General features: G+C 38.5%; 2 protein-coding genes across 2 annotated transcripts in view; one reads left to right on the top strand and one right to left on the bottom strand.

Moving 5' to 3' along the window:
• Positions 1–26980, top strand: part of LOC109418392 (UDP-glucosyltransferase 2) — a 740033-nt gene that overhangs the window by 357684 nt on the left and 355369 nt on the right. The gene's annotated exons all lie outside the window — the stretch shown is intronic.
• The window catches only part of LOC115263972 (vertebrate ancient opsin-like), a 97005-nt gene continuing 70459 nt past the window's right edge, over positions 435–26980 (bottom strand). The window contains exons 5-6 of the mRNA XM_029867276.2: positions 11960–12092; positions 435–1791 (exon numbers count right to left, since the gene is read on the bottom strand). Of these exons, the coding sequence (XP_029723136.1) occupies positions 1141–1791; positions 11960–12092 (784 nt within the window). The 3' untranslated portion in view covers positions 435–1140. The remainder of the gene's footprint in view (positions 1792–11959; positions 12093–26980) is intronic.

Below are 26980 nucleotides of genomic sequence, written 5' to 3'. Positions count from 1 at the left end.
AAATCTATCATCCGTCAACCAGTTACGATTTCGCTAACGATTCAACAGCATTCATTCATCTTGGTACTCGACATCAGTCCACTGAATCCCACGCGAATTCTCTCCACTTGCAATCGAAAAGATAAATATTTTTCGAAATAGTAGTATGTCGAAACTCACAACAACCACCCACTTTTTGAATCGTCACACGGATGTTATCAACGCTTTATACTTGCTTTTAGCATATTGTTCCAAATGGTACTCGGCCTGTCTCAGCTTTTGTGTTATCTGATTACTTTCAGAGTTTGATTATAAACCGTTTTTGTATTCAAATCACTAATATCTGAGTCGAGAGATAATTTAATGCTTCTCAACTAAACTGGAATTCAAACTCAACTACCACCACCCAGGCATTGTTATAAAAGTGTGCGTTAACCATCTGAGCCAAGAACGACCCCGAGAATATGTTTGCATATTTTCCTAGCGCGTGCTGGCGCTATTTTGCCAGCTATGAAATGGTAATCAAATGCGTCACCGTTATCGCTACTCACGTAGCGAAGTATAGGTAGTACCTATTAGGTACATATTAATTTAAATATGCTCGTCGAGAAAGTCATATGCAGAGTCACTCAGGTTTGACAAACATCCGATTATTGGCTGGGGTATGGGGTGCTCGGTGATAACATTTCACTTGAACTATCTTTTTCATTCATAATTCACACTATGACCTTTCCAAACCGAAACCGAATACTATTTTGTAGCTCTCATTACCTTTCCCATACCGTTATACTCAGAAATATTGAACTATACTGGATTCTTAGAATAGAATCAGACGGTTTTCCCTCGCTTGGGGAACACTTTTAGCTTGTTAGTTCCTGAATTATCTCATAGTGTGAGTCATTCCATGCGAAGTATCTAAACTTGTTTGAATTTAAATTGATTTCAGGTTGAAATTAACAGTGTTTGTAGTCATTCCTCAATCCAAGTTCATTATTCACATTCTTTAGAATATTTAGGTTGGAAATATGTTCAGTTATTCGCTGAATAAACAGTAGGTATTTGCTAATAATAAGTGATGAACTTCGCGCAAAATGACCCACCCTTGAGCTCCACTAAGGCCCACACACTACAGCGCGCTACTTCTACACCTGCCTTCCTTCGTTACACCAAATTGGACCGGAATGTGTTCGACTTGATGAGAATCGACTTCCCGCTACTGATCACAGATAGTTCAAAATCGGACCGCAGCCGTTTTTTGGACCCCGCAGTGGTGCCCAATGGCCGTGGGAACTCCCGGGTGGTGCTTTCGCTGTTGACCACCGCCTGGGCGGGACTTGGCTGATCCAGATCGCCGTTGGTCGTACTGCTCGGATCGGCCAGCGACTGTTGCCGCGAGTTGTTATTGTTGTTCTTGTTCTTGATGCTGGACTGCAGTTTGATTTTCAGTCGCTTCTTGCGGCAGAAGTCGAAGCTACACTCCACGATGTCCTTGCTGGTGTTCATGGTGATGTCCTTCTGGTTGGTGGTTGTGTTATTGTCCAGGGATTCGTTGTTGCGCACTCGGTTGAAGGCCGCCCGGAATTGGGTGTTCATACCGACGTAGATGATCGGATTGTAGCAGATGCTCGATTTGGCAATGAGGGCCGGCAGAACACCCAACGCCGGGCTGATGATGTCCGTGGGGCCGAACTGTTCGATCAGCGCGAACACGGCGTACGGTGTCCAGGCGATCATGAACGCCAGGACCATGACGAACACCATTCGGGTGACGCGCTTTTCCGCCCGGTTGATACGACCCACGCGGGCTGCGTTCTAGTGGGGGAGGAGAATGAGAATGAAAATTAAGTTAGGACTTTTCTTCCAGAACTGTCATGGTAAAATCAGAGCTGGTTACTCAAGGTTTCCAAATTTCAGCGACCCTATAACACGCTCCCATGGAAGCGAATTCAATATTGTGCCTTATTGAGAATTATGCCTGGGAACATCTCCATGAAATAGTTTTTAATTTTTTTTATTTCTTTTTTTTTCTATTCTTTAATAAGTTTAGTAATAACTCTTCTAAAAATTACCCTGAGAATTATTTTAGAATGTATTCCTTCCCAATTCCCAATTCTTCATAATTTTCCCTTCGATGATATACTGGGAAACCGCTAGAGAAACCTTCAAGATTTTTTCCAGAATTTTTATATTCTTGGAGAAATTTTTTATCAGGAATTGTTTCAGAAATTCCTCCAGGTATCCCTTTGTTTAGAATGCATTCTCACATATGAACTTCTTTGAGAATTTCTCTAAAAATTTCTCTATGAATATTCCTTGGGAGCTTCTGAAAAAGTTTCTCAAAAAAAAAACTTCTGGAACTAGTACACGGGTTTCTCAAAAAGAAATCCTCCAGAAATTCTCTAGGAAATAACATCAAGGATTGCTACAGAAGTTCACATTTTTGAGGACATTTCCTCCGAAATATTATCAAAATTTCCTTCAAAACATTATTTTGGGAATTCTCCCGGAGTTCTTCTGGAAATCTCTTCAAAGATTTCTTCAAAGGATGTAATTTTGAGAGAATTTGTTTTAAAGATATTTGGAGTTTTTTTTAGAAATTTCTCTGAAGTTTTCCATTTGAAATACAGAGGGGCCTCTAGTTCGTCTCGGTATTCTTTCTAAGATTCCTTCAACAGTTCATTTTTTCAATTTTTTTTTCAATGGCTCTGAGAAGAATTGCTCCAGGATTTCCTTCTTGTTTGTGCAACATTTCCTACAGAAATTTCTCCAAGAAATATTTTGAAGATTTGTGTGAACTAATCCCTTCAGAAATTATATTTTAAATTCTTATAAAAAAAATCACCAGAAATATCTCCGCGAGTACAAAAATTCCTCAGAAAATTATTGAGATTTATTAGAAATTTTGCATGTACCTTAGTCTGCAATTTCCGTATACATTTTTGAAATGATATCTACAGAAATTCATCTACGAATATCTTCAGAAATCACATCATCGCTTCAGAAATTTTAAAACATTTTTTCCACGGAGATAAGATGATATTTTAGGAAATTTTTACAGGTGTTCTCAAAGGCATTCATCCCGAAATTCATCCAGAACTAATTTCAAAAAGTTGTTCCGGACTTTTTGTCCAGGTGTGTCTTCAGAAAAGTTTCAAAAACTGTTTCAGAGAATCTTCAAACGCAGCTTTTAGTGGATTCCTTCAGGGATTCTTTCAAGTATAGTTTCAGCAGGTGTTTGTGCGTTTTTTTTGGAATATTTCTTTAAAAAAATCAATCCTCAGGAATATTTGAAATATTTTTTGCACGAGCCCCTGCAGGAATTCCAGAAGATATTTCTGACGGAACTGCAGGATCAATTTCTAAAAAATCCTAAAAACTCTTGAAAAAAAAAATACAATTGAACCTTTGTATATGTTTTTTAAAGTGAATGAAAACTCAATGGAAAAACTTTTTAAAAAGTCTGAAGAAATTTAATAAATTCTGAAAAAGTCTGTGGAAAGAACGAGCAGGAATTTCTGAATGAATGTCCAGGAGACTACTCGTAGATATCTCAGGAAGTACTTTGAAATGTTTCTCTGAAGAAATTCCTGGGAAATTTTTGAAGAGATCTTAGATTGTATTAGAAGTTCTTATAAAACATCTCCGCGAGTGAAAAAATTTGAGTTTTGCAAGTATACGTAAAAACTTGAAGCATTTTTAGGCAAAGTACGTTTAATTGGCAAATTGAGAGATAAATTTGTGAAAAAATTACCACTTGTTTTGGTGGGATTCGAACCCACGACTCCGTTATCGCTAGTCCGGCGCTTCAACCAACTAAGCTACAGAACAAGTTACAACTCTGCAGAATAGAAAGTCAAACTGGATTCGAAGCACCACCCTAAACCGGGTCCGTCTTTCACAACTTTATCTCTCTTTCGGCTCTTAGATGCCAATCTCCCGCACTCGCAACTGCACTTTTTTGTTAGGAGTCATCTACAATCTACCAAGAAATGACTGCTCTGAAACGCTTGAACAAAAAATGGCAGAGCTTTCTCTTCAATATCAAAATGTCTTTTTGATCGGGGATTTTAATACCGACGTGAGTGTGGTTAATGCCAGATCTGATAGATTTCGGAGCGTTCTGGACAGCTTTGACATGCATTTGATTAATCACGAACCAACACACTTTCATCCTGGTGGCTCTTCATTGATTGACTTGTAACCCAGACTTAATCATCAACTTCAATCAAGTTGCCGCAGCTGGATTTTCAATGTATGACATGACTTTTGGTACTTTAAACATGTCTCGTTCAAATATGCCTAGCTACCAAACATTCAGGGATTATGCTCATGTTGATTACTCTGCGCTCAGTGATGCTCTTTGTTCAATAGATTGGAATCAATTATATTCCATCACTGATTCTGATATCGCTTTAGACTTTTTCAATCTTCATTTAGTTCAACTTCATGACTGCTTTATTCCACTAAAAGTTTTCAAACCTAGAAATCAGAATAGTTGGTTCAACAATGAAATTCAATTAGCTATAATAGAAAGAGACACAGCATATCGTTTATGGCTATCTGATAGATGTCAGAACAATCATGACCAGTATAAACGCTTACGTAACCGTGCAAATCATAAGATAAAACAAGCTAAAATAAGATACGTTTCGCAAACTGTTAACAATTCGCTGTCCAGTAAAGATCTTTGACGAAGACTGAAGCAGCTCAATGTAACACAAAGCTCTAAGTCATCAACACAGCCATTGAATACATGTGATGAAATAAATACTTACTTTGCTAGTAATTTTTCGGAAGCATCGTCGACTGTTCCATTTTCTCCTGAAAACTCTCAAGGTCTGCATTTTTATCAAGTAACTGAGTATGAAGTTATAAATGCGATTGATTCTATTAAATCCAATGCTGTAGGATTTGACAACGTTCCACTGAAATTTGTTAAAATGATTCTACCGCACATAATAACCCCGATCACCTATATTTTTAATTTAATTATCAGTACATCGAAATTTCCTAGAGAATGGAAAATGGCTAAAATAATTCCCATACCAAAGAAATCTACTGGTAATGGATTGAGTAATTTACGACCGATTAGTATTATGAGCTCATTATCCAAAGCATTTGAAAAAATTATTAAATCGCAAATTAAAATATTCTTGGATAACTATGACTTGCTTAGTCCACGACAATCAGGTTTTCGCAGTGATCATAGCACTACGACAACTCTTTTGTCTGTTTATGATGACATCCATCGAGAAATAGACAAAAACGGTGTTGGTTTTCTTTTAATGCTAGATTTCTCTAAGGCCTTCGACCGTGTATCCCATTTTAAGTTGTTGCAAAAACTGTCTAACAATTTTAGTTTTTCCCGGCAAGCAGTTACACTTATTCGATCGTATCTCTTAAATCGTAAACAAGCTGTTTCAATTGATGGAAAATATTCCAATTTCGTTGATATCGTTTCAGGGGTTCCACAGGGATCTGTTTTGGGACCAATTCTGTTTTCGCTCTTCATTAATGACCTTCCGACAGTGATAAAATTCTGCAAAGTGCATCTTTTCGCAGATGACGTACAAATTTACTTATGTTCTCACAGTATGACAATTCCTGAAATGGCTAGGTTGATAAACTTTGATTTAAAAAATATTTTCCGGTGGTCTGAACTGAACTTTTTGCCTTTGAACCCTGAAAAATCACATGTTTTGTTTATTAACCGATCTCGCAACGCTACTGTTTCATTATCTTCGATGATCCTTAACAATACTCCAATCGGATATGTTGATAAAATTTCCAACCTGGGTGTTGTGTTTCAGGGCAACTTAGAATGGGACAGCCAAATCAACTCTCAGTGCAGGAAAGTTTACAGCGGACTTCGTCACTTGAAACTTACAGCTAGTGTACTACCTACTGCAACAAAAATCAAGTTGTTTAAAACTCTTTTGCTGCCTCATCTTACGTACGGAACTGAATTTTTGTTGAATGCCTCGTCACGTTCTCTTAGTAGATTACGTGTAGCTGTTAATTGTTGTATTAGATGGATATTTAATCTAACCTGGTTTTCTAGCGTTTCATACCTTCAACCACAATTACTGGGATGCTCTTTTTCAAATTTTGTTAAATATCGTTGTTATATAGCGTTACACAAAATAATAAACACAGCAAAGCCTCTTTATTTGTATGACAAACTTAGACCATTTCGTAGTACTCGCGAGAGAAATTTTCAAATATCGCTTGCAAGTACTTCACATTACAGCAATACTTTGTTTGTTCGTGGCATTGTTTACTGGAACCAGCTTCCAGCCCAAATTAAAGGTTCACGATCTCTAAACGAGTTTCGTAGGGGGTGCATCTTATGGTTGAACACAAGTAATCAGTAGTTTTTAGTTTATAACCTATTCCAATATTGTTAACTGAATTAGAAATAGTAGTATAATGTTAATATGAATTTTGTACTTCTTCTGATTGTAGAATTAAAAAAGGCTAAAACCTTACTCTACATGTATTATATGAAATAAATAAATAAATAAATAAAATAAATAAATAAATATCTTCAGGAATCACTTCATCTCTTCCGAAATTTTACAAGCATTTTTCCTTGGAATCAAGCAGGTATTTTATGAAGTTTCTACAGTTTCTATCTTGGGCATTCATTCCGTATCCATCCACAGCTAACTTCAAATTTTTTGAAAGATTTTTTGTCCAAGAAAACCTCTGCAGATTTCTTTTAAGTTTAGAAATATTTCTGAAAAACTCATTGGAAAAACTGTTGAAGAAATTCCCAAAATTCTGAAAAAGCCTCTGGAGACATTTTTGAAATGATATCTACCGAAATTCATCTACAGATATCTTCAGGAATCACTTGGGGGCCTCTTCAGACATTTTACAAGCATTTTTCCTTGGAATTAACAAGGTATCTTTAAAAGATTCTAAGGTATTCTCTCAGGCATTCATCCCGAAATCAATCCAGAGCTAATTTCAAACATTTTTTAAGTGTGGCTTCGTGGTCGTGCGGCTAAGGTCACCAAGCCTTTAAGCCGCATCGTGCTGAGGAGCGCGGGCTCGATTCCAGCCGCAGCTGTCAGGAAAAGTTTTCGGCTGTGCCACTGGGCGTTGTATGCTAGTCCGTTGTCTAGTGTTTCCTTCAAAGAGCAAATAGCTTACTGGAATGCATTAAAACGTGTCCGTGTCTTAAAAAAAAGGACTTTTCGTCCAAGAATCTGTTCTGATAGTCTTCAAGAACTATTTCTGTGAATCTCCAGGCTATGAATGGATTCCTTCAGGGATTCATTCAAGCATTGGCTTAGCAATTTTTACGACAATTTTGGAAAATTTCTGAAAAAAAAATCCTGGAGGAATATCTGAAACGATTTTAGCAGGAACCCCTGCAGGAATCCCAGAAGATATTTCTGACGGAACCGTTGGAGCAACTTCCAAAGAAAATCCCTTAGAACTCTTGGAAGATCTTGCGAAGGAATCCCTGCAGATTTTATTTTAAGTTTAGAGATATTTCTGAAAAAAAAAACTCAACGGAAAAACTTTTGAAATAATCTGAAGAAATTCCTAAATTTCAGAAAAAGTGTCTGGAAATCTCTGAAGAAAACTGCAGTAGTATACTCATAGTTGCATATCTCAGGAAGTACTATTGAATGAATCTCTGGAGAAATATCTGAAGAAATCACAGGGGAATTCTTGAAGGAATCCCAAGAGGATGTTCTGTAGAACTTCATGGAGAAACTTCACGAGAAACCATTGGTAAGATTCCTGGAAAAGTTAGTTGAGGAATTGTTAGAAAAATCCTGAAGAAATCCATTGATAAAATTTCAGGAGGATTTCCTGAAAGTATTTCTGGAGCAATCTGCGTACGTATTTCTATAAGAGTTCCTGCAAAAATTCCTAAAGAAGGGCTCAGATTAGCTTCTGCAAAGATCCCCCCTCAAAAACAATCTTGAGGTGTTTCTTAAAGAATTCCTGAAGAAATTTAAAAGAAAACATTTCAGAATAAATTTCTTGAATAATTTGAGGAGGAGTTCGTAGAGTTATCCTTAGAAGAAAAGTCAGAGGCATTTTGTGGGGAAATATGTGGAGGAATATCTGGAGGAAATCCTGAAAAAAAAAAAAATCCTGTCTGAATTACTGAAAGTAATAATACAAGAATCTCTAGAAGAATTCCTGCAGTATTTTATGGGTGATTCCTGCAGCAATTTCCATAAGAATCTGAAAAGGTAGTTTTTGAACAAATCTCTGGTGGACTTGTAGAATTAATTATTTTTTGAAGAAATCTCGGGAAGATTTTTTTGAAATAATTAATGAAGGAATCCTAGAGCAATTTCCATTTCATTTCAAACGGAATCCCTGGTGGAATTTTGGAAGAAATTCATGTTAATCTTCCCAAATGAGTGTTTAAAAAAAATTTCTTGGGAATTCGTCCGGGATGATTTGAAGAAAGCGCTGGAGACGTTTCTGAAAAAAAAACCTAGGAAGTATTTCTGATGAAACCGCTGAAAAAGTTTCTGAAAAAGCACCTTGGTCGATTTGAGGACCAAATTGCTGGAACAATTTTGAAAAAATAAACCATAGAAGATGTCTTTAAGGAGTCCTTGGACAAATTTAGTCTCCAGGGAAATTTCTAATGCTCTAAATGAATTCTCCAAGCAATTTCTTAAGAAATTCCGTACTTAAGATTTCCTGAACAAATTCTCATACGGATTTCTAAAAGAATCTGTAGAGGATCTACTTAGGGAAACCCACGATTTTACAGAGGAGGTTTGGATAAATTTCAAGTGAATCCGTTAAAGGAAATTAAATGCATCAAAGATGCTTAAAAGAACTTAAAAATAAAGGAATCCGTGTGTGACTTTCCGAATGGAATTCCTGGATAAATTTCATAAGAAATCTATGAAGAAATTTTAGGATTAATCCAAGGAAGGCTTTATAATTGAGTTCTTCAATTCATTTTTAGAATAATCTCTAAAAAACATAGGAAAAAAATTTAAAAGAAGGAAATTTTCGAAAAATCCCCTTTTTTCATAAGAATTCATAAAAACATTTTTTCGTAATATTTTTTTACTATCTCCAATATTTTTGTATTTTTGTATACCACTAGGCATTCTTGAAGGGTATTACCTACCTTGATACCTTGTTGGCTACAAAGTAACTTTACTCCAATGCCGAGCGTATAGTAGAGCACCATCTTCGTCGGTCTTGGGCGATGTTCCTCCAGTTTCCCCGAACGTGTAGGGATCGTAGATCTTCTTCAACCGCGTGCAGCCAGCGAGTTCGCGGCCGCCCACGAAGTCACCTACCTCTACCGGGCTCTCTGCTGAATATTGTTTTCGCTATTCTTTCTTCCGACATTCGCACTACGTGTCCAGCCCACTGAAGTCTGCCGTATTTTATACGTTTGACAATATTCGCATCTTCGTACACTTGGTACAACTCGTGATTCATGCGTCTGCGCCACACTCCATTTTCTTGTTTCCCACCGAGAATTGTCCGCAGCACTTTGCGCTCAAAAACTCCAAAAGCTTTTCGGTCTGCCTCCTTTAACGTCCACGCTTCGTGACCGTAGAGGGTAACCGGAAGAATCAGCGTCTTATACAGAGCGAATTTTGTTTGCGTTTGCAAGTTACGGGACCTAAGCTGGCTACGCAATCCGTAAAAGGCCCTACTCGCAGCTGCAATACGCCTTTTCACTTCACGGGAAACGTCATTGTCACATGTCACAAGTGTTCCAAGATAAACAAATTCTTCAACAACTTCAAACACTTCCCCATCAATCACTACCTCAGCACTAACACCACTAGGCCTGCTTCTGTCTCTACCCGCTATCATGTACTTCGTCTTGGTAGAGTTAATCGTCAAGCCTATCCTCGCTGTCTCTCTCTTCAGAGGAGCATAAGCTTCCTCCACTGCCCTACGATCGATGCCGATGAGATCAATATCGTCCGCAAAACCGAGGAGCATGTGCGACCGTGTGATGATAGAGCCATTCCTCTGCACGCCTGACCTCCTAATCGCTCCTTCGAGTGCAATGTTGAACAATAAATTTGAAAGAGCATCCCCCTGCTTCAATCCATCCAAGGTCACAAACGACGTAGACACTTCGTCCGCGATCCGAATACTTGATTTTGATCCATCCAGCGTTGCGCGTATCAGCCTAATTAGTTTCGCCGGAAAACCATGTTCTGACATTATCTGCCAAAGCTCATTTCTTTTCACTGAATCGTACGCTGCTTTAAAATCAATGAACAGATGGTGAGTCTGCAAGTTATATTCCCGAAATTTATCTAGGATCATCCGCAGGGTAAACATTTGATCCGTCGTTGATCGGCCCTCACGAAAACCAGCCTGGTATTCACCGACGAAGGACTCCTCAAGAGGTCGCAGTCTGTTGAACAGGACACGCGACAGTATCTTATACGCCGAATTTAAAAGGGTAATCCCTCTCCCTCTGTAATTGGCACACTCCAGTCTGTGCCCTTTCTTGTAGATTGGGCATATGAGGCCATCCAACCAACTGGTGGGCAATTCTTCATCCTCCCAAATCTTTATAATAATCTGGTGGATTGATTGATGTAGCTGCTCGCTTCCGTGCTTAAGAAGTTCGACCGGGATCTCGTCCTTCCCAGCAGCCTTGCTGTTCTTCAGCTCCTTAAGGGCCTTTTTAACCTCATCCAGTGTTGGTGGTTCCACTGCTTGACTGTCATCCATTATGTTAATCCTGTTCCTGGGTGCTCCTTCGCTGCTACCATTCAATAAATCTTCGAAGTGCTCCTTCCACCTGGCTGCCACCATTGTTTTGTCTGTCAGCAAATTTCCTTCCCGGTCATTGCACATGGCGAGCACTGGCGCAGTCTTGTGCCGCGCGCCATTGACAGTTGCATAAAATCTCCGCATATCGTTCCTGTCCATACTTTCCTGCGCTTCAGCAATAACACTCTCTTCGTGTTGCCGTTTTTTCCTGCGGTGGATTCGTTTCTCTTCTGCTCTTGCAACCCTGTACCGCTCTCTGTTCTGCCGGGTACCGGCCACTAGCATTCGACTTCTGGCGGCAAGGGTATTACTTTTTGAATTATTGTGTTATATTTAAATCTTTCAGCAGAAAAATTACGCATATAAATAATACTGTCAGATTTAACTTCATGGTTGAAAATAAAAAAAATAAACATGTATTTTTAGCAAGTTTTGATGAAAACATTTCAAAAAATAATCTTTTTTCAGCACAAAAACGGTTCACTTTTAACACAATATTTCAAAAACTTTAAACTACGTTTCAAGACTGCCTAGGGCTCCAAAGAAAAATTCGAAAATACTGAAAAAAACTAAGAAAAAATATTACAATTTTTCTTTTATTTTCATTAAAAATGGAAATTATTCAAAAATCGTCCTGGAGAACCTCCAAATGATTTTTTTGGAAAACCAAAATGATCTACAAAAATGCTTCAGTAATGCAATTAAGGATTGGGCACTTTTCGAACATCGATTTTTTTGAACAGCCTAATGAGTAATCACTACTATTAGAGGCTCCTCCGCCCATCCACAAAGTTGTGTCACACGACTATGAATGGAAGTGCAAAAAGCTGCTTAGGCGATTTTCCTATAATTGACAAAGCGAAAGAAAAATGTCCTACACTTCTTATACAAATATGGGCGAGCAAAACTAATCAGAAAGCTAATTATTATTATGTTTATGAGGGCGCAATAGCATTAAAATAGTCACGTTCTTCTTTCCAGTAGACCGGAAGCAATCCCTAGTTTCATTGAGAGACTGTTTCCTTTATGTATAAGAGTGAAAAAAAAAAATAAAAATAAAAACACATCCTTAGGATAATTTACCTAAATTTGTAAGGGTGCTCATACAGCGAGTAGAAGCTTTTTATGTATCTCAAGAACTGGTAACTTGTAGTAATCTCGATGACACCACTGGATTCTCCTACATCGAACAACGATTGTTAGCTTTCACCCAGATACAATGTTTACTTACCCGTTTCATATTAACAACGATGTTCGTATAGCTGTAGACAATCACCACCAGCGGAACGACCAGCCCAAACACGAACAGAAATATGATGTAGGAGGTGGCATTCACCGTTTGGGACTCCCAGTTGACGGAACAGCTGTAAATGGAGACCAAAAATAAACGTTGGTTGGTAGTCGGTCGGTCATTAATTAAATGCGATTGTGTTCTTTGCCCAATGTCCACGTAGCTACATTTTCATCTTTTGTCAATCACCCGGTTTCGAATGAATCAACAATGTGCTGCCCATAAGTGCTGATAAAATGAGGAAATAATCACTGTTTTCTCTTCAGAGAAACCATAACCGTGCCTGTTATGGTACTGTTATAATATTTACCAGCGTGGTAATTACCGAAATACGATAATACCAAGGGTTTTCTTTGAACATACCAACTCCAAGCTGGCTTATATCTTTGATTCATTAACGTTGTGGTTTATGTACAGGCAGGTCAGGTATACGCTCACAACACGTCAGGTGCACACAGCGCGATAGGATAATGGTTCTCATCTGTGGTAAATAAAGACGCGGTGGATTCTATTTTAGAGCTGCTTTAAAAATTGGTATTATTTCCAACGATGATGGAAGCAGACTTTGTGTTGCCAGGCTTGTGATTAGCGAAGAAAATATATGATAATTAGAAATTTGATCAGTCAAAAATAGGATGAATTTCTTCGAAGGAGAAACAACGGTTGACTTACACAATATGACAAAATTATTGCCGGCTTTTCGGGCCCGTATGAAGTTGATCACCAATATTAACTTCTTTTCCCGATCAGCCTGGATAGCTGTGTAGTGTCGGTAGCGGTTAGTGCAACTGGCCAAGAATAGCACTACGGACCGCCTGTTCCAGTGGTAGGAGTCCAATAATCAGGTGACCCCTAATTCAAGGTGTTATGCGACTTTACGCTTACCGTGCCTAGGAATGAATGGTTAGGGGGGTCTTAAAAAAACCTAACCGCAAACGGAGCCTGTGGAGTACCAGGGCACCCTCCACAGTATTTTGCCATTACTGCGCTAACCGGAGCAATAGTGCGGTGGACCTTGTGTTTCTCCGAGACAATCAGCTGCCCTTCTTCAATCTCATACTTGAGGCTGAATAAGGGCGGGATTATAAAGATGTTATTAATTAGTTTAAATTTTCACTTATATGGTTTCGCGTTTATGCGTTTTACACAGTGTATTCTGTGCATCCTAGCCTTTGGCGCACTCAAATCGATACCGATCTGGCTTTATTGTTGCTGGTCTTTTTTGTGCTATCATTGTTAAAAGTTTAATCTTGCCTAGTTTGGGTAGTGGCTACGGTTAGGATAGCTCAGATCAATCTTCAGCACAAAAGAACAGCAACGATCAATCTTTGAAGACTTATGCAAAATGGTACAGCCCAAGTGGCGTTAGTTCAAGAACCTTACTTTCGTAAGGGGAATTACTACCTAGGAAACCTTGTGAATCCGGTGTTTGCTACTTTCAGTAAAAAATAAATGGCAAGCTCACGTGTCATGCCTCGAGCATGTGTGCTTGTCAACAACGCAATCGTTGCTACACTCATCTCTGAACTAACTACTAGAGATTTGTGTGCTATCACAAACGATGTATCTGTTGGAAACCTCAACAGGAAATACGTTTATTGTTCGGTTTATTAACCACATGATGAACCATCCCCTACGGATGCTTTCAAACAAATCATCGCATACTGCACTTCAAAAGGCCTTCCGCTAATTGTTGGTAGTGATGCTCATGCACACCATATAATCTGGGGCAGCTCAGTCATCAATTTGAGAGGCTCCAGTTTGATGGAATACTTAAGTAGTACAGATCTTGGATTACTTAACATACGCAACCGCCCAACCTTCATGGCATGTGTCAGATGAAGAATCTTTATCTGACCATCGCTACAACTTGTTTGAACATGTGAATGTTACTTCGCAAACTTTGCGTTTCAGGAACCCCCGGTCAACCAACTGGGATCTCTTTACCGATTTGGTTGCAGCCAAATTTCATGGATACTCACCATCCATTGACACTCCAAGTGATTTAGATGATGCCGTTGATACTACAACGACCTTCACCATGGAAGCTTTTGAAGAAGCATGCCCTCTACGGTCTGTGAAGATCACAAGAGGAACCCCTTGGTGGAACTCTGATCTGACGAAACTCAGGAAACAATGTAGAAAGAGTTGGAACAGACGACGTTCTGCTGGTTCGGAGGCTTTCAGGTCGGCTCGCAAGGCCTACCAGAAAGCTCTCCGGTCTGCTGAACGATCCGGCTGGAAAAACCTTTTTACAAATGTTTCCAGCTTGAGTGAAGTTAGTCGGTTAAACAAAATCCTTGCGAAATCTAAGGATTTCCGGGTGAACGAACTTCGTTTGCCAAATGGCGATCTGACTTCCTCTGATGAGGAAGTTCTGGAATGCTTATTCAGCACACACTTCCCTGGATGTGTGGATATTACATCTTCGGATGAACCTGATGTATTTTCTTGTAGTTATGATTCTTTAGCTTTGGCTCGGAACATTGTAACTATAGAATCGATTGAGTGGGCTCTTAATAGCTTTGCTCCTTTCAAATCTCCTGGGGCAGATGGGATTTACCCTATTTTGCTTCAGAAGGGATTTGATTATTTCAAACATGACTTAAGGGCAAAGTCTTCGGTATACCAATCCGTGTGGTCAATTAATGATTTTTTAATGAAACTCAACGTACATATGTACAGATGGATATATTATTAGTAAAATTGCCTGATTGAATACCTTTTGGAATGCCTGGAAGAATTTCAGGAGGAACCCATGAAGGAATCCCAAGCGGCATCCTTAGAGAAATTTCAGGAGGAATCTCTGAAGGAAAGCCAGGACGAATCCCGTGAATCTAGGCAGAATTCCTGAAAAAATCTTAGGAAGAATCCCTGGAACATTTCATAGAGCATGGTTTCCCAAACTGTGGGTCGCGACCCCCCAGGAGGGGGGTGGGGGGGGAGGTCACCGGCCTTCATCCAGGGGGTCACGAAGGACTGTGAAATATTTTATTCTAACAGACAACAAATGAGGAAATTTCTATGAGGGGTCGCGAAAACTACGTCAGCTGGCAAAGGAGGGTCGCGCGACTGGAAGTTTGGGAACCAATGTTCTAGAGGAATTCCTGAAGGAATTCCTGCAGCAATTTCCGCAGAAATCTCTTTATTTTTTTATATTTTAAATTTATTTTCATCAACCGACGTAGACAAGTGCATTATACATATACATATTTTTTATTAATTCCTAATATAATAATCAAGAAATACCAATGGTGTACTTTATTCGGTCATACCCAAGTAACAATGGTAGCTGAACAGTGAGAATCATAGCTGAACAATGGTTGGTTAATGGTGTCAATAGCTGAATAAGCTGGAAGCTGAATATCAAGTTGAATAGTAGGTTGTTGAGTGTATAACGTATCTCTTGTACAGCCTATCATCATATGCTGAATATGATGCTCAATAGAAGATTATCCATCTACTCTACATTTGTTTATTCAGCTTATCTTCAATATGGAAGGTTTAGCATTAATACAAAAAAAAAGCAACAGAAATAAAATTCAGTATTACCACTACAAAAAAAATACCTGAGGAATGCGAAAAAGTGTTGAGGGACATATTTTCGAAAAACATAGAAAAAGGATTTTGTCCTCTCCGATCACCGAACGCTGGATTTCAAAACTGCGGCAGAAGCCACCATTTCGAAAAGTAACCTGCACGTAATATGCAAATGATACAGTATCGCTAGATTAAATATTTTTATTTGAAAAATTACAAGTCATTAATGATATCCCTAGTGGTAAACAATTATCAGGGAAAAGAGAATCGACAGGTTCCAGTTCCGTGGGTAGTGAAGGTGATGGTTCGTGAAGCGCAACCCGATGAGCCGGCGTAGAAGGAAATCGATTGTTTGTCAGAAGTACTCGGGCCTTAACCAAACTTCTACAATGAAATAACAAGAGAAGCATAAAAATTATCAATTGAACATAATATTAGGAATCAAGCATTAAAAAAATCTCTTACGGATTATAAAACACCAACAACGAGATGACTATACCCGAGCAGAAGAGAATATCAACAGCACAATACAATATGTTATTTTGGCATAATAACTGTATAATGAAATCAGTAATTTTTATGTTATTAACATATCTTATTATGTTATAAACTTGTCTGTCATAAGCGGCAAAATAACAAAAATCATAACAAAAAAATGTTCCTGGAAGACCAATTCAATAACATGTTTTGTTAGGTTTAATAACTACCTAATAACAACGAAATTTGCAATAAATTGGAAAACTTGTTATTGTTGTGTTATAGTTCATCACATATTTGTAGTTTTTCTATAGTAGAAAAGTATCAAAACTTGGTCTACAACAAAGTGTATTATTGAAATGTTATTTAGTGGATGAATCTCAATAACTTGATCATAACAAAATAAGATTTTCCAACAGAACACGTTATAAAAAAGTAATACTTTGATAAGTTAATAATAACAAATTATGATACAAAAACAGGCTATGTGATTCTGATGTTATGAATTTGATATTCTCCTCTGCTCGGGTAGAGCTGTTTTTCACGTCAAAACTGCCAGCGTTCCCTAAAAATAGATAAAAGATACATGTTTTCCACGCCTTAGTAGTATTTTAAGGATATTTACCTGTATTTATTATTCATTTTGCCTGACTTCACCAGAGATTCACGATTATCAAAATCGAGAAGCACTGAACTGTAAACAAAACAATGATGTTTTGACAGCTAATGCATGCGTTCTTATCCAGCACGTACATCGCTTATTCAACCTCAGCACAGCCTTTGTTCAAAGCCGTTCAGCCTTTAATCAGACATGGCAGTATATAACTTGTTCTCCCACGAATCACTAAGCCCGTACCATTCCAGGTGGAGCAGATGCAAAGGTTAGTGACTATGAATCAATGCACCCAAGTTCGATTCTCAATTATAATAATTATTTATATATTTCTCTTTCTGCCACTATGAACTATTTCCCACATCTACGCCTACAGGAGCCTAATGGTAATTCTGGCTAGAACTCTGTGGGACAAGTTTCTTTTTGCCTTTCTCATACACTAAGTGTACTGGAAAGGCTATATGTTCACTCCAAAAATGACTTTTTGATAGAAGGCCGGGAGGGTCGAGTCACATATACCAATCGACTCAGCTCGACGAATTGAGGTGATGTCTGTGTGTGTGTATGTGTGTATGTGTGTATGTGTGTGCGTGTGTGTGTATGTGTGTATGTGTGTGTACAAAAAACTCACATCACTTTTTGGCAGTAAACCTCAACCGATTTTAATGACCGACGGTTCATTCGACGCGGCATATAGTCCCATTGTTTCCTATTGAAAATGGTTCGGATCGGTCCAGCCGTTCCGGAGTTATGGCCATTTAGGTGTTCCGGATCGGTACACGTGGGAGGGGCCAGACATGAAAATGCAACAAACCCACGCATGCGACATAATCAAACCACGGCATTTTCGATCATCTGATAAATGGTAAGCAGGAAAATAGTCTCAGACCATATCTGAACCGGTAGTGTTACAGAACCGGTTCCGGATGTCCCGCCGGAAGTGGCCAAATATAAAAGAGAACCAAACCCATGCATGCGACACATCAAACCACGGCATTTTCGATAATCTGATGAACGGTAAGCAGGAAAATAGTCTCAGACTATATCAGAACCGGTAGTATTCCGGAACCGGTTCCGGATGTCTCGCCGGAAGTTGCCATATATAAAAGAGAACTAAACCCATGCATGTGACACATCAAACAGCGGCATTTTCGATAACCTGATGAACGGTTAGCAGGAAAACAGTATAAGACCATATCAGAACTGGTAGTGTTCCGGAACCGGTTCTGGGTGTCCCGCCGGAAGTGGCCAAATATAAAATTGAACATAACTCATTCATGCGACACATCAAACAGTGGCATTTTCGGTAACCTGATGGACAGTTAGCAGGAAAATAGTATCAGATCATATCTGAACCAGTAGTGTTCCGGAACCGGTTCCGGATGGCCCGCCGGAAGTGGCCTAATATAAAAGAGAACCAAATCCATGCATGTAACAAATCAAACCACGGCATTTTCGATAATCTGATATACGGTTAGCAGGAAAATAGTCTCAGACCATATCAGAACCGGTAGTGTTCCGGAACCGGTTCCGGCGGGTCCCGATCGGTGAATGCAAACTTTTTAAGGAGTGATGGAGGATCATAAGTGGTGAAAAAAATGTGTACGCATATGGTCAAATATCAACCGTGACGTAGTAATTGAACTTTACATGTTTTTGGCTATGCTTGCCTGAAACTGGCTATAACTTGAAAATGGTCAAACTTATCGCAGCTTTTTAACCCTCATTCGAAAGTTTATTGAATTTCCTATCAAAAAAGATCTTTCAATCTGTCGGTTTAGTTAAATATCTTAGTTTTCTCAATCAAATTAGCTCGAAAATATTGTCTAGCCTTTCTCGTACAGCGAAGTGTACTGAGTGTTCACTTAAAAATCCAATTTTCGATAGATGCCTCGGAGGGTCAAGTCACATATACTAATCAATCCAGTTAGATGAATTGAGATAATGTCTGTATGTGTGTCTGTATGAGTGTTCACTCATTTTTAAGGCACTTCTCATTGGTGGATTTTGCGATTTCTAGCTTTATCTGCCTAGATAAATCGGAAATAAAAAATATGCGACAGATAAAACTTTTTCATGTTTTTCGGTTTTCGTCCACTTTTTGTTTACTTTGTTGTGGTAAATCCCACAGGCAACGTAAACAAAAGTTTGTTTACACACATACAAGTATAAGTAATAGCTGAATTATGGAAACAGTTAACATCACTTAAATCAACGTCCTATCCTAACAGATAAAAAAAATGCAAACCTTTTACCGCTCAATAGTACAATTGTGCTGTTTCGTCACGAATGGGATATAAAACTGAACCAACGCATCATGCGACACATCAAACTGCGGCGATTTTTGTAACCTTTAGCATGGTTTACGAATTTTATGCGGATTGAACACTGGAGACCAGAAACTCCCCAGTCATCCAGTGATCGTATAAGATGTTGTATAAGATGTTAAAGTGGAGGCGTTATGCGTACATTTTACATGCGCCTAAATGGAGGCATGTACGTATATGGCCTCCACTTTATCATCTTATGCAACATCTTATACTATTACTGGTTGTCTAGGTCTACGATTTCGGTCCAAAATTCAAGATGGCAGCCTAATATTCAAGATGGCGGCCTCAAATTCAAGATGGCGGCTGTTTGATGGAGTTTCAGGCTCTAAAACCATGTAATATCGATATATTTGGTATGAGGAAGCTGTCCGGAGTTTAAAAATACCGACCAGAATATCCAAGATGGCGGTCTAATATCCAAGATGGCGGTCTAGTATCCAAGATGGTGGCTCCAACTTCAAGATGGCGATTGTTTAATGGAGTTTAAGGACCTGACACCTTGCACTATGGGTATATTTGATATGGGGAAGAAGCCTAGGCTCCAAAAATGGTGACCGAAATATCCAAGTCGGTCTAAAATCCAAAATGGTGGTTCAGCATTCAAGATGGCTGCTGTTTAATGGTGTATTAGGATTTAAAACCAAGCAATATGGGTATATTTGGTATGGTGAAGGTGTCCAGAGTCCAAAAATTGCGACCAGAATATCCAAGATGGCGGTTCAACATTCAATATGGCGGCTGTTTAATGGAGTTTCAGGCTCTAAAACCATGCAATATATGTATATTTGGTATTGGAAAGATGTCTGGAGTTCAAAAATGACGATTAAAATATCCAAGATGGCGACAAAATTATCCGAGATCGCGTCTTAAAATTCAAGATGGCGACTGTTTAATGGAGTTTTAGGACTTGAAACCATGCAATATGGGTATATTTGATATGGGGAAAAAATCTGGACTCCAAAAATGACAGAATATCCAAGATGGTGGTCTAAAATCCAAGATGACAACTCAAAACTCAAAATGACTTTTGCTTAATGGAGTTTTAGGCTCTAAAACCATGCAATATGGGTGTATCTGGTATGGGGAAGAAGTCTGGAGTCCAAAAACAGCGACTAGAATTTCCAAGCTGCTGGACTTAAATCCTAAATGGCGGCTCAAAATTCAAAATAACGGCTGTTTTTTAAGAGTTTAAGGCTCAAAAATCAAAAACCAGGTAAACGATATGATCCCTGATGCCATGAAATGGATTTCTGTTAAACGTATGAAAGTGCGATATTCATCAACATGTCACTTGAATTGTGTTGAAATGTGTTTTCGAAGGCACGAGAAAGGCACCATCACCGCTAGGTGGATTAATTAGGGTTTTTTTGTTAGTGCTGCATAAGCGATGATTAATTGCTGAATTAAAGATGATTAAGCGACTCCAAAACTTCATCTGATCCTTATCTGTTCTATAAATAGAATAATAAATTATTCCCATTCTGGATATAAGCGCTTCTACAACCTTAATTCAGCCACCCGGAGAGCGTAAATCAACCTATGGATGAATAAAATCACCAAAATTGGATGTTTAAGAGCTGAACAAACGACTCCAGTTCTTTTGCACAGCTTTTGTTCAAATGAAGGCTGATTTGCACAAGCAACAGAAGCGCTTAATCAACATTAAATTGTTACCTGGGTAGTTACTTACGAAGGAAATATTCGTGGAGATATCGCTAGAGGAATTCCCGGAAGACTCCCTGTAGGAACTCCAGAAGAAATTCATGAGAAATCCCTGCAGGAATATTCGGAGGAATCTCCGAAGAATTTCCTGGAGAAGAATTTTTGAAGAAATTGCAGAAAGAATTCTTGAAAAAATCTTGGAAAAATCCCAAAAAAGAGTTCGTGGTTGAACTTCTGGTGAAATCCCTGTACCATCTCCTGAAGGAATTCATGGAGGAGTTCTGGAAGATCCCCAGGAGGAATCCGGGAAGCAATCCCAAGAAGAATTCCTAAGGGAATCTCTGAACAATTCCTGGAGGCATTCCTGAAAAAAAATCCATGAAAAGTGCCTGGAGGAATTTGTAAAATATCCTCTGGAGCTGTTCTTGAAAGAATCCCATATGGAAGAATTCCTGAGGGAATCCTTGGAGGAATTCTTGGAGGAATAACTGGAAGAATTGCTGAAGATACCCCAGGAGGAATAGAGGAAGTAATCTCGTTTGTATTTCCTTAGGAAATCCCAGGAGGGAGGGATTTTTAAACGAATTCCGGAAAGACATTCTGAAGGAGCCCCTGGAAAAAATTCTGAAGAAATCCATACCGGCAATATTTGCTGGACGAAGTATTGAAGGATTTCTTGGATGAACTTCGAAAGGACTTTTAGTAACAAAAATTAGAAGGAATCGTTCAATTAATTTTCCAATAATCTGGTAGAATTTTCTTAAAAAATTCCTGGAGGTGGTTCTTGCAGAAATACTTTGAAGGAAATTTCAGAAGGAATGCTTTAAAAATACACTGTAACAATTACTGGATGAAACTCTAAAGATATCCAGACTAGAAGCACCCCTAAAAAGATATGTGATGTGTTGTCCCGAAAAAGTTTCATAATTTTTTGAAATTTTGGTCACCCGAGCCAAGAGATTCATAACAAAACTTGAAACAAATTTGTTCTGAAATATATAACAGAACTTGTTATAATTTTGTTATGATTTCGCAAGTTTAGTCAAACAAAAATTGGTATAATCAAGTAATGATCATATCTTAACTTGTTATATTTTTGTTTTTATTGGAAGAAGTTTTGTTAGAATTTTTGTTATTTTTACTACTAACGGTACATGTTTTATAACAAAATCATTGTAACAAAATAACACAACTTGTAATAATTTTGTTTTTTTTTAATTTGTCGGGATCCCAGGAGGTGAAATCCCTAGAGGGATTCTTGAAGAAATCTCTGAAGAAATCCATGATCGAATCACTGATGGAGGCTATGGAAAAAAAGTCTGGAGGATTTTATTAATCTTGTTCATTTATTTGAGACTGAATCGCCTTGGAGGAATTCTTCGATGCATTCTTGCAGAAGTGTCTGTAAGAATTTCTGAAGGAATCTTAGAAGGATTTCCTGAAGCATTTCTTGGTACATGTCCTGGAACAATCACTATCGGAACAAAACGATCATAGAGGAATTGACGAGAGAGAAATTCCTGGAGAATTATTTCCTGAAGAAACACTTACTACTTACACTACTTACTTTGAAAAATCATAACTTAAGAACGAAGCATCGTAGAAACTTTCATTTTTAGAAAACAAAAGCAAATTTTCTCAGAAATAAAAAAAAATAAATAAAAAAAATTTTCCACAGTTGAAAAAATTCGTGGAGAAAAGCGGAAAATTTTCAAAAAAAATATTTTTGAGGAAGCTTATTTTAAAGGCTTGAATTGCTGAAATTTTTTTAATGCATTTTTTTTTGTTTTTGAGTTATGGCCAATTTTGTGGAAAACTTTTTCTACTTCATATTGTTTTTTGGGTTTCTGAGAAAATTTGCTTTCATTTTTGAAAAAAAAAACTTTGTTTCTACGATGCTTCATTCTTGAGTTATGATTTTTCAAAGTAAGTAGTGTCAGGGGTGAACAAAAAATGTTCACCTGAGTTTTCCGGGAAAATAGGCGATCCTAATTTTTTTTTTCAATTTTTTTAATTCATATATCCATGAGCCCTGCCTGTGGAAAAAGTTTCATGAAAATCTGAGACTCTTCGGCCCAAATCCGTAATAAAAAAATACCTTTTTTGTATGTTTTCATACTTATAATATATTGTCGGAATTCTAACTACACAGTTAGCAAAAATCACCGACTTCGGTAATGTTTTACCGAAATCTCAGCCGTAAAGTTTGTTTTACAGGAAAAATTCGGTGAAGGTAGCAACTTTTACCGAAGTTCGTTAGAGTTTGACAGATAAACGATAACATTTTACCGAAATTTGTTATTATTTTACAGAATTTCGTTAAAAACCCATTACCGAACGCTCAGCGGTTGAGATTTCGGTAAAAATTACCGAACGCGATTAGCTGTGTACATATTTCTAGGTTGCAACCAAAATTCTATCACAATTGAATCTCTAGAAACAGTTATTTTGAACCCTAAACATGAATATTTTCTATGCAAACCGGCAGTGTAGCAACCACGTAGTCCTACGTCAACCTTTGGGAAAAAATATTCTTTCACACCCCTTCAATTTTTCTCCACCCTCAATAGCAGATGGAACACCGGAGGCATCCAATGCAAAGAGCGAGCCATCAGCAAGGCTGCCATTCGATATGGCATCGGTGTGGTTGTTTGTGGCAGATTTATCGTCGTCGTCAGGCGTCAGCTTTGCTGTTTTTGAACCAGGAGAGAAGATACATAACTCCGCAATCATGTAAAAGAAGGAGAAGACATGTGACGACCGCCGTCGTCGCCGCCACTGCCTCTTTGAACTGTTGTCATTAGATTGACATCGTTATCTGAATTCAGAAGGTGAGTGGGACGAGATTTGATTGTGTCAGCTTTGACGACGACGCGTTCTTACCAAAGGGAAGCCTTCTTGTGTGATTCAATGCTTGAGTTTGCTTTTGTGGGCTTTTGATGCGTTAACAAAACAGTGATCATTAGGTTGTTTGTGAATGCGTAGGAGAAAGGTGTTGATTTAGTTGAGTGTCATTTGGAAGATTACTTTACAGTGGAGAGCTGATCTGTTGTAGGCGTGGAAATAATGCCGTACAATAGGAAATTCGGTAGGTTTAAAAAGGGGGAATATTAGAAGCTTCAAGATACAAGCTCCAAATTCCAATTTAAAATCAAAGTTTCAATCTACTTGCTCCATGCATCTACTGCAAGGTCGAAGCTTAAGTGCCAAGTTCCAAGTTGGTACAATTTCAAACTTCAAGCTCATTTTCTTAAAGATGTTTTTTATGTGTAGATTGGACTAGACAAGTCTAATTTTATATGTTGTTATTCTATGCTTCTAATTTCAAACTCTAAGCTCTCAAGGTCAAAGTTCAAAGCTGCGAGTTTCAAATCGCAACCTCAAAGTATCAAGTCATAAGCCCTAAGTGTCAAACTCAAATCTCTAGGATCTAAGCTGCAAGCTCCAATGAGTAAACTCATAACTACAAGCTTTACCATGTTAGTAACTAGCTCGAAGGTCAAAAATTCAAGCTAGCAAGCTCAAAGCTCCAAAATTCTAAGTTTCAAACTTCAACCTGCAAGCTCAACACTGCTGGCTTCAAGCTCAAAGTTCCAAGACCTATGCTATAAGATTCACTCAGTAAGCTTGAAGTTCTATGTTCCAAGCTCAAAGTTCTCAAGATACAAGCTGCAAGCTTCAAACTGTCAGTTCAAAACTACATGCTTATTCATGAATTAGGTTCGACTGTAAAATGAACTGTTTTCGGGTGGCTTTTCAGTCTAGCGTAAAATCAAGACAAGTGCTACTTGTTTAATTCCGACGTTTTGGCCATTGGACTCGGCCATCCTCAGGGGATATAAACTTGCACCGTCCCTCGTATGCTGCTAAAAGCTTTGCGCTGAATTGTCCTATGTATTGATAAAGTTCTTTTCCTGGACACCGCATTTGGTTTGATTTCGCGGTTGCGTTGGTGGATAGTCGTACGAAACATACGAAAACTAAAAACCTTACTAGCTACTATATACTACTACTACTATATACATATAGTAGCTAGTCAGGTTTTTAGTTTTCGTAGTTCTCCACCGAGAATTTCTGCAGAAATTTTTCCGAAAATTCCTCCAGGAGTTTGTCCGGGAGTTTCTCTAGGAGTTCCTCCGGGAACTGCTCCAGGAGTTGCTCTTGGAGTTCATGCGGGAATTGCTCCAGAAGTTCCTCCGTAAGTTGCTCCAGGAGTTCCTACAGGAATTGTTCCAGAAGTGCCTCCGGTAATTGCTCCAGGAGTTCCTACGTAAATTGCGCCAGAAGTTTCGTCGGGAAATTACTCTGAATTTTTTTCTGGAAATGCCTCCAGAAGATCCCCCTAGAGATGAGTTCCTCCGGAAGCTCTTCTGGGAATTCTTCCTGGAGTTCCTCCATCAATTCTGCTGTGCAGTTGCTGTGAAAATTCCTCTGGCAATTCTTTCAAAGGACGCTTCGAAAATTCATCCAAATTCCTTGAGGAGTTCCACCGGGAATTTCTTCAGGTGTTTTTCCGAAAATTCCTCTAGGAGTTCCTCTGGGAGTTCCTCTGGGAGTTCCTCTGGGAGTTCCTCTGGGAGTTTCTTCAGGAGTTCTTCTGGGCATTCCTCAAGGAGTTTCTCTATAATTTCTTCCAGAATTTTTTCCACCAGCTTCCTCAACAATTTTTCAAGGAGTTTATTTAGGAATTCCCCCGGGAAGTCCTCCAAGAATTCATCCGGAAATTAATTGCTCAAGGAGTTCTTCCGGGATTTACTTCAGGAGTTCTTCCCTGGGTTCTCCAGGAGTTCATGCGAAAATTGTTCCAGGATTTCTTCCGTTTTGTTGCTCCAGGATTTCCTCCGGGAATTGCTCAAACAGTTTCTCCGGGAATTGCTTTAGGAGGTCTTCTGATTCTTTCGGAAATTGATCCAGAAATTCCTTCGAGAATTACTCCATGAGTTCCTTCATCAACTCTTCGAAAGTTGAAAGTTGAAAGTTCCTTCATCAAGATCCTTCGAAAAATTCTCCAGAAGATACTCTGAGAGTTTCTCTGGGAATCTCTCCTTAAGTTCCTTCGGATTTGTTTTTCAGGAGTTACACCGGGAATTTCTCCAGGATTTCCTTCGAAAATTTTGAATTTAGTTCCTACGTGTGTTCCTCCGGGAACTGCTGAGGTTTTATCGGAAAATTATCCAGTAGTTTCTCCCAGAATAGTTCCGGAAATTCTTCAAGGATTTCTTGCGGCAATGCTACCAGGAGTGCTTACGGTAATCCTTCCAGTAATTCCTCCGTATTTACCGAGGAGTTCTACTTAAAAATAGGGAGAAACTAGAAACGTTCCCTCATGTCTTAGGTTTCGACTTTCATAATCAACGGAGCATTTTTTTTCATTTTTCATTTTTCAGAGAAAGGATAAAGCTGAGCTATTTCGAAACGTAATTACGAAAAAAAAAATGGTTTCTGGAAAACTGTTAAAAAATTTCTATCAGTAAAAAACCTTGTTTGTTCCTCTTAATGAGTAAGGAAATCGATTTTGAAAACATTGCTCTGTAATATGATAAAACATAAAAAAAAAATGGAAATGTGTCCAGTTTTGCTTTAAGGCATTAACCTTCAAGCTCAAAGCTCCAAGCTTGAGTCTGCAAGGTCAAACTCCAGCGTGATAGCTCCAAGCTGAAGGCTTTAAACACTAATTTCCAAAGTTTTAGTTTCAAGTTCAGAGCTCCTAAGGACCAAACCGAAAGCATCGTTCGGAAAGCTCAATAAAGCATACAGTAAGCAATAACTTATATCCCAAGAGAGACGAACCAGCCAAGGGCTGAAAGTCTCTTAAATAAAGACAAATCAATCAATATATCTCAAGCTTGAAGCTCAGAAGCCAGGCTTCGAGCAGTTTTCAATCTGCAACAATGCTCCAAGTTACAAGTTTCAAACACTTAGTTAACAGTCTTTAGTTGGCTAAGTTGAAAGCTTGAATCTGCAAGCTAAAAACATACGGCCAACTTGAAGGTTCAAGCTAAATGATTTAGCACACCCAATATTCAAGTTTTTTGAAGGGCCCATGTAGCCAAGCCACAGATATAAAGACGTAGGTATTCAGCATGGCCGTGTTGAGGAAGACGGGTTCAATTCCCGATCAGTCCAGGAAGTATTCCTAGTGAATATTTCCTAAACTTCTTTGAGTATGTAACATGTGCATGTCCCATAAAATTAAAAATAAATATATAAATTATGTAAATTGTTTTGTGTTAGGAGTTAGGTCTAAAATTGTTAAATTTTCCTTTAAAAACGCCCAATTTGCACACCGTCGTTGCATCATTCCCTCCACACGCGCCCATAGAGTGCAATAAAAATTCA

Source organism: Aedes albopictus, chromosome 3, assembly GCF_035046485.1.
Source record: "Aedes albopictus strain Foshan chromosome 3, AalbF5, whole genome shotgun sequence".
In the NCBI taxonomy this organism is placed as follows: Eukaryota; Metazoa; Arthropoda; class Insecta; order Diptera; family Culicidae; genus Aedes; species Aedes albopictus.
This window is presented reverse-complemented; position numbering and strand designations above follow the sequence as displayed.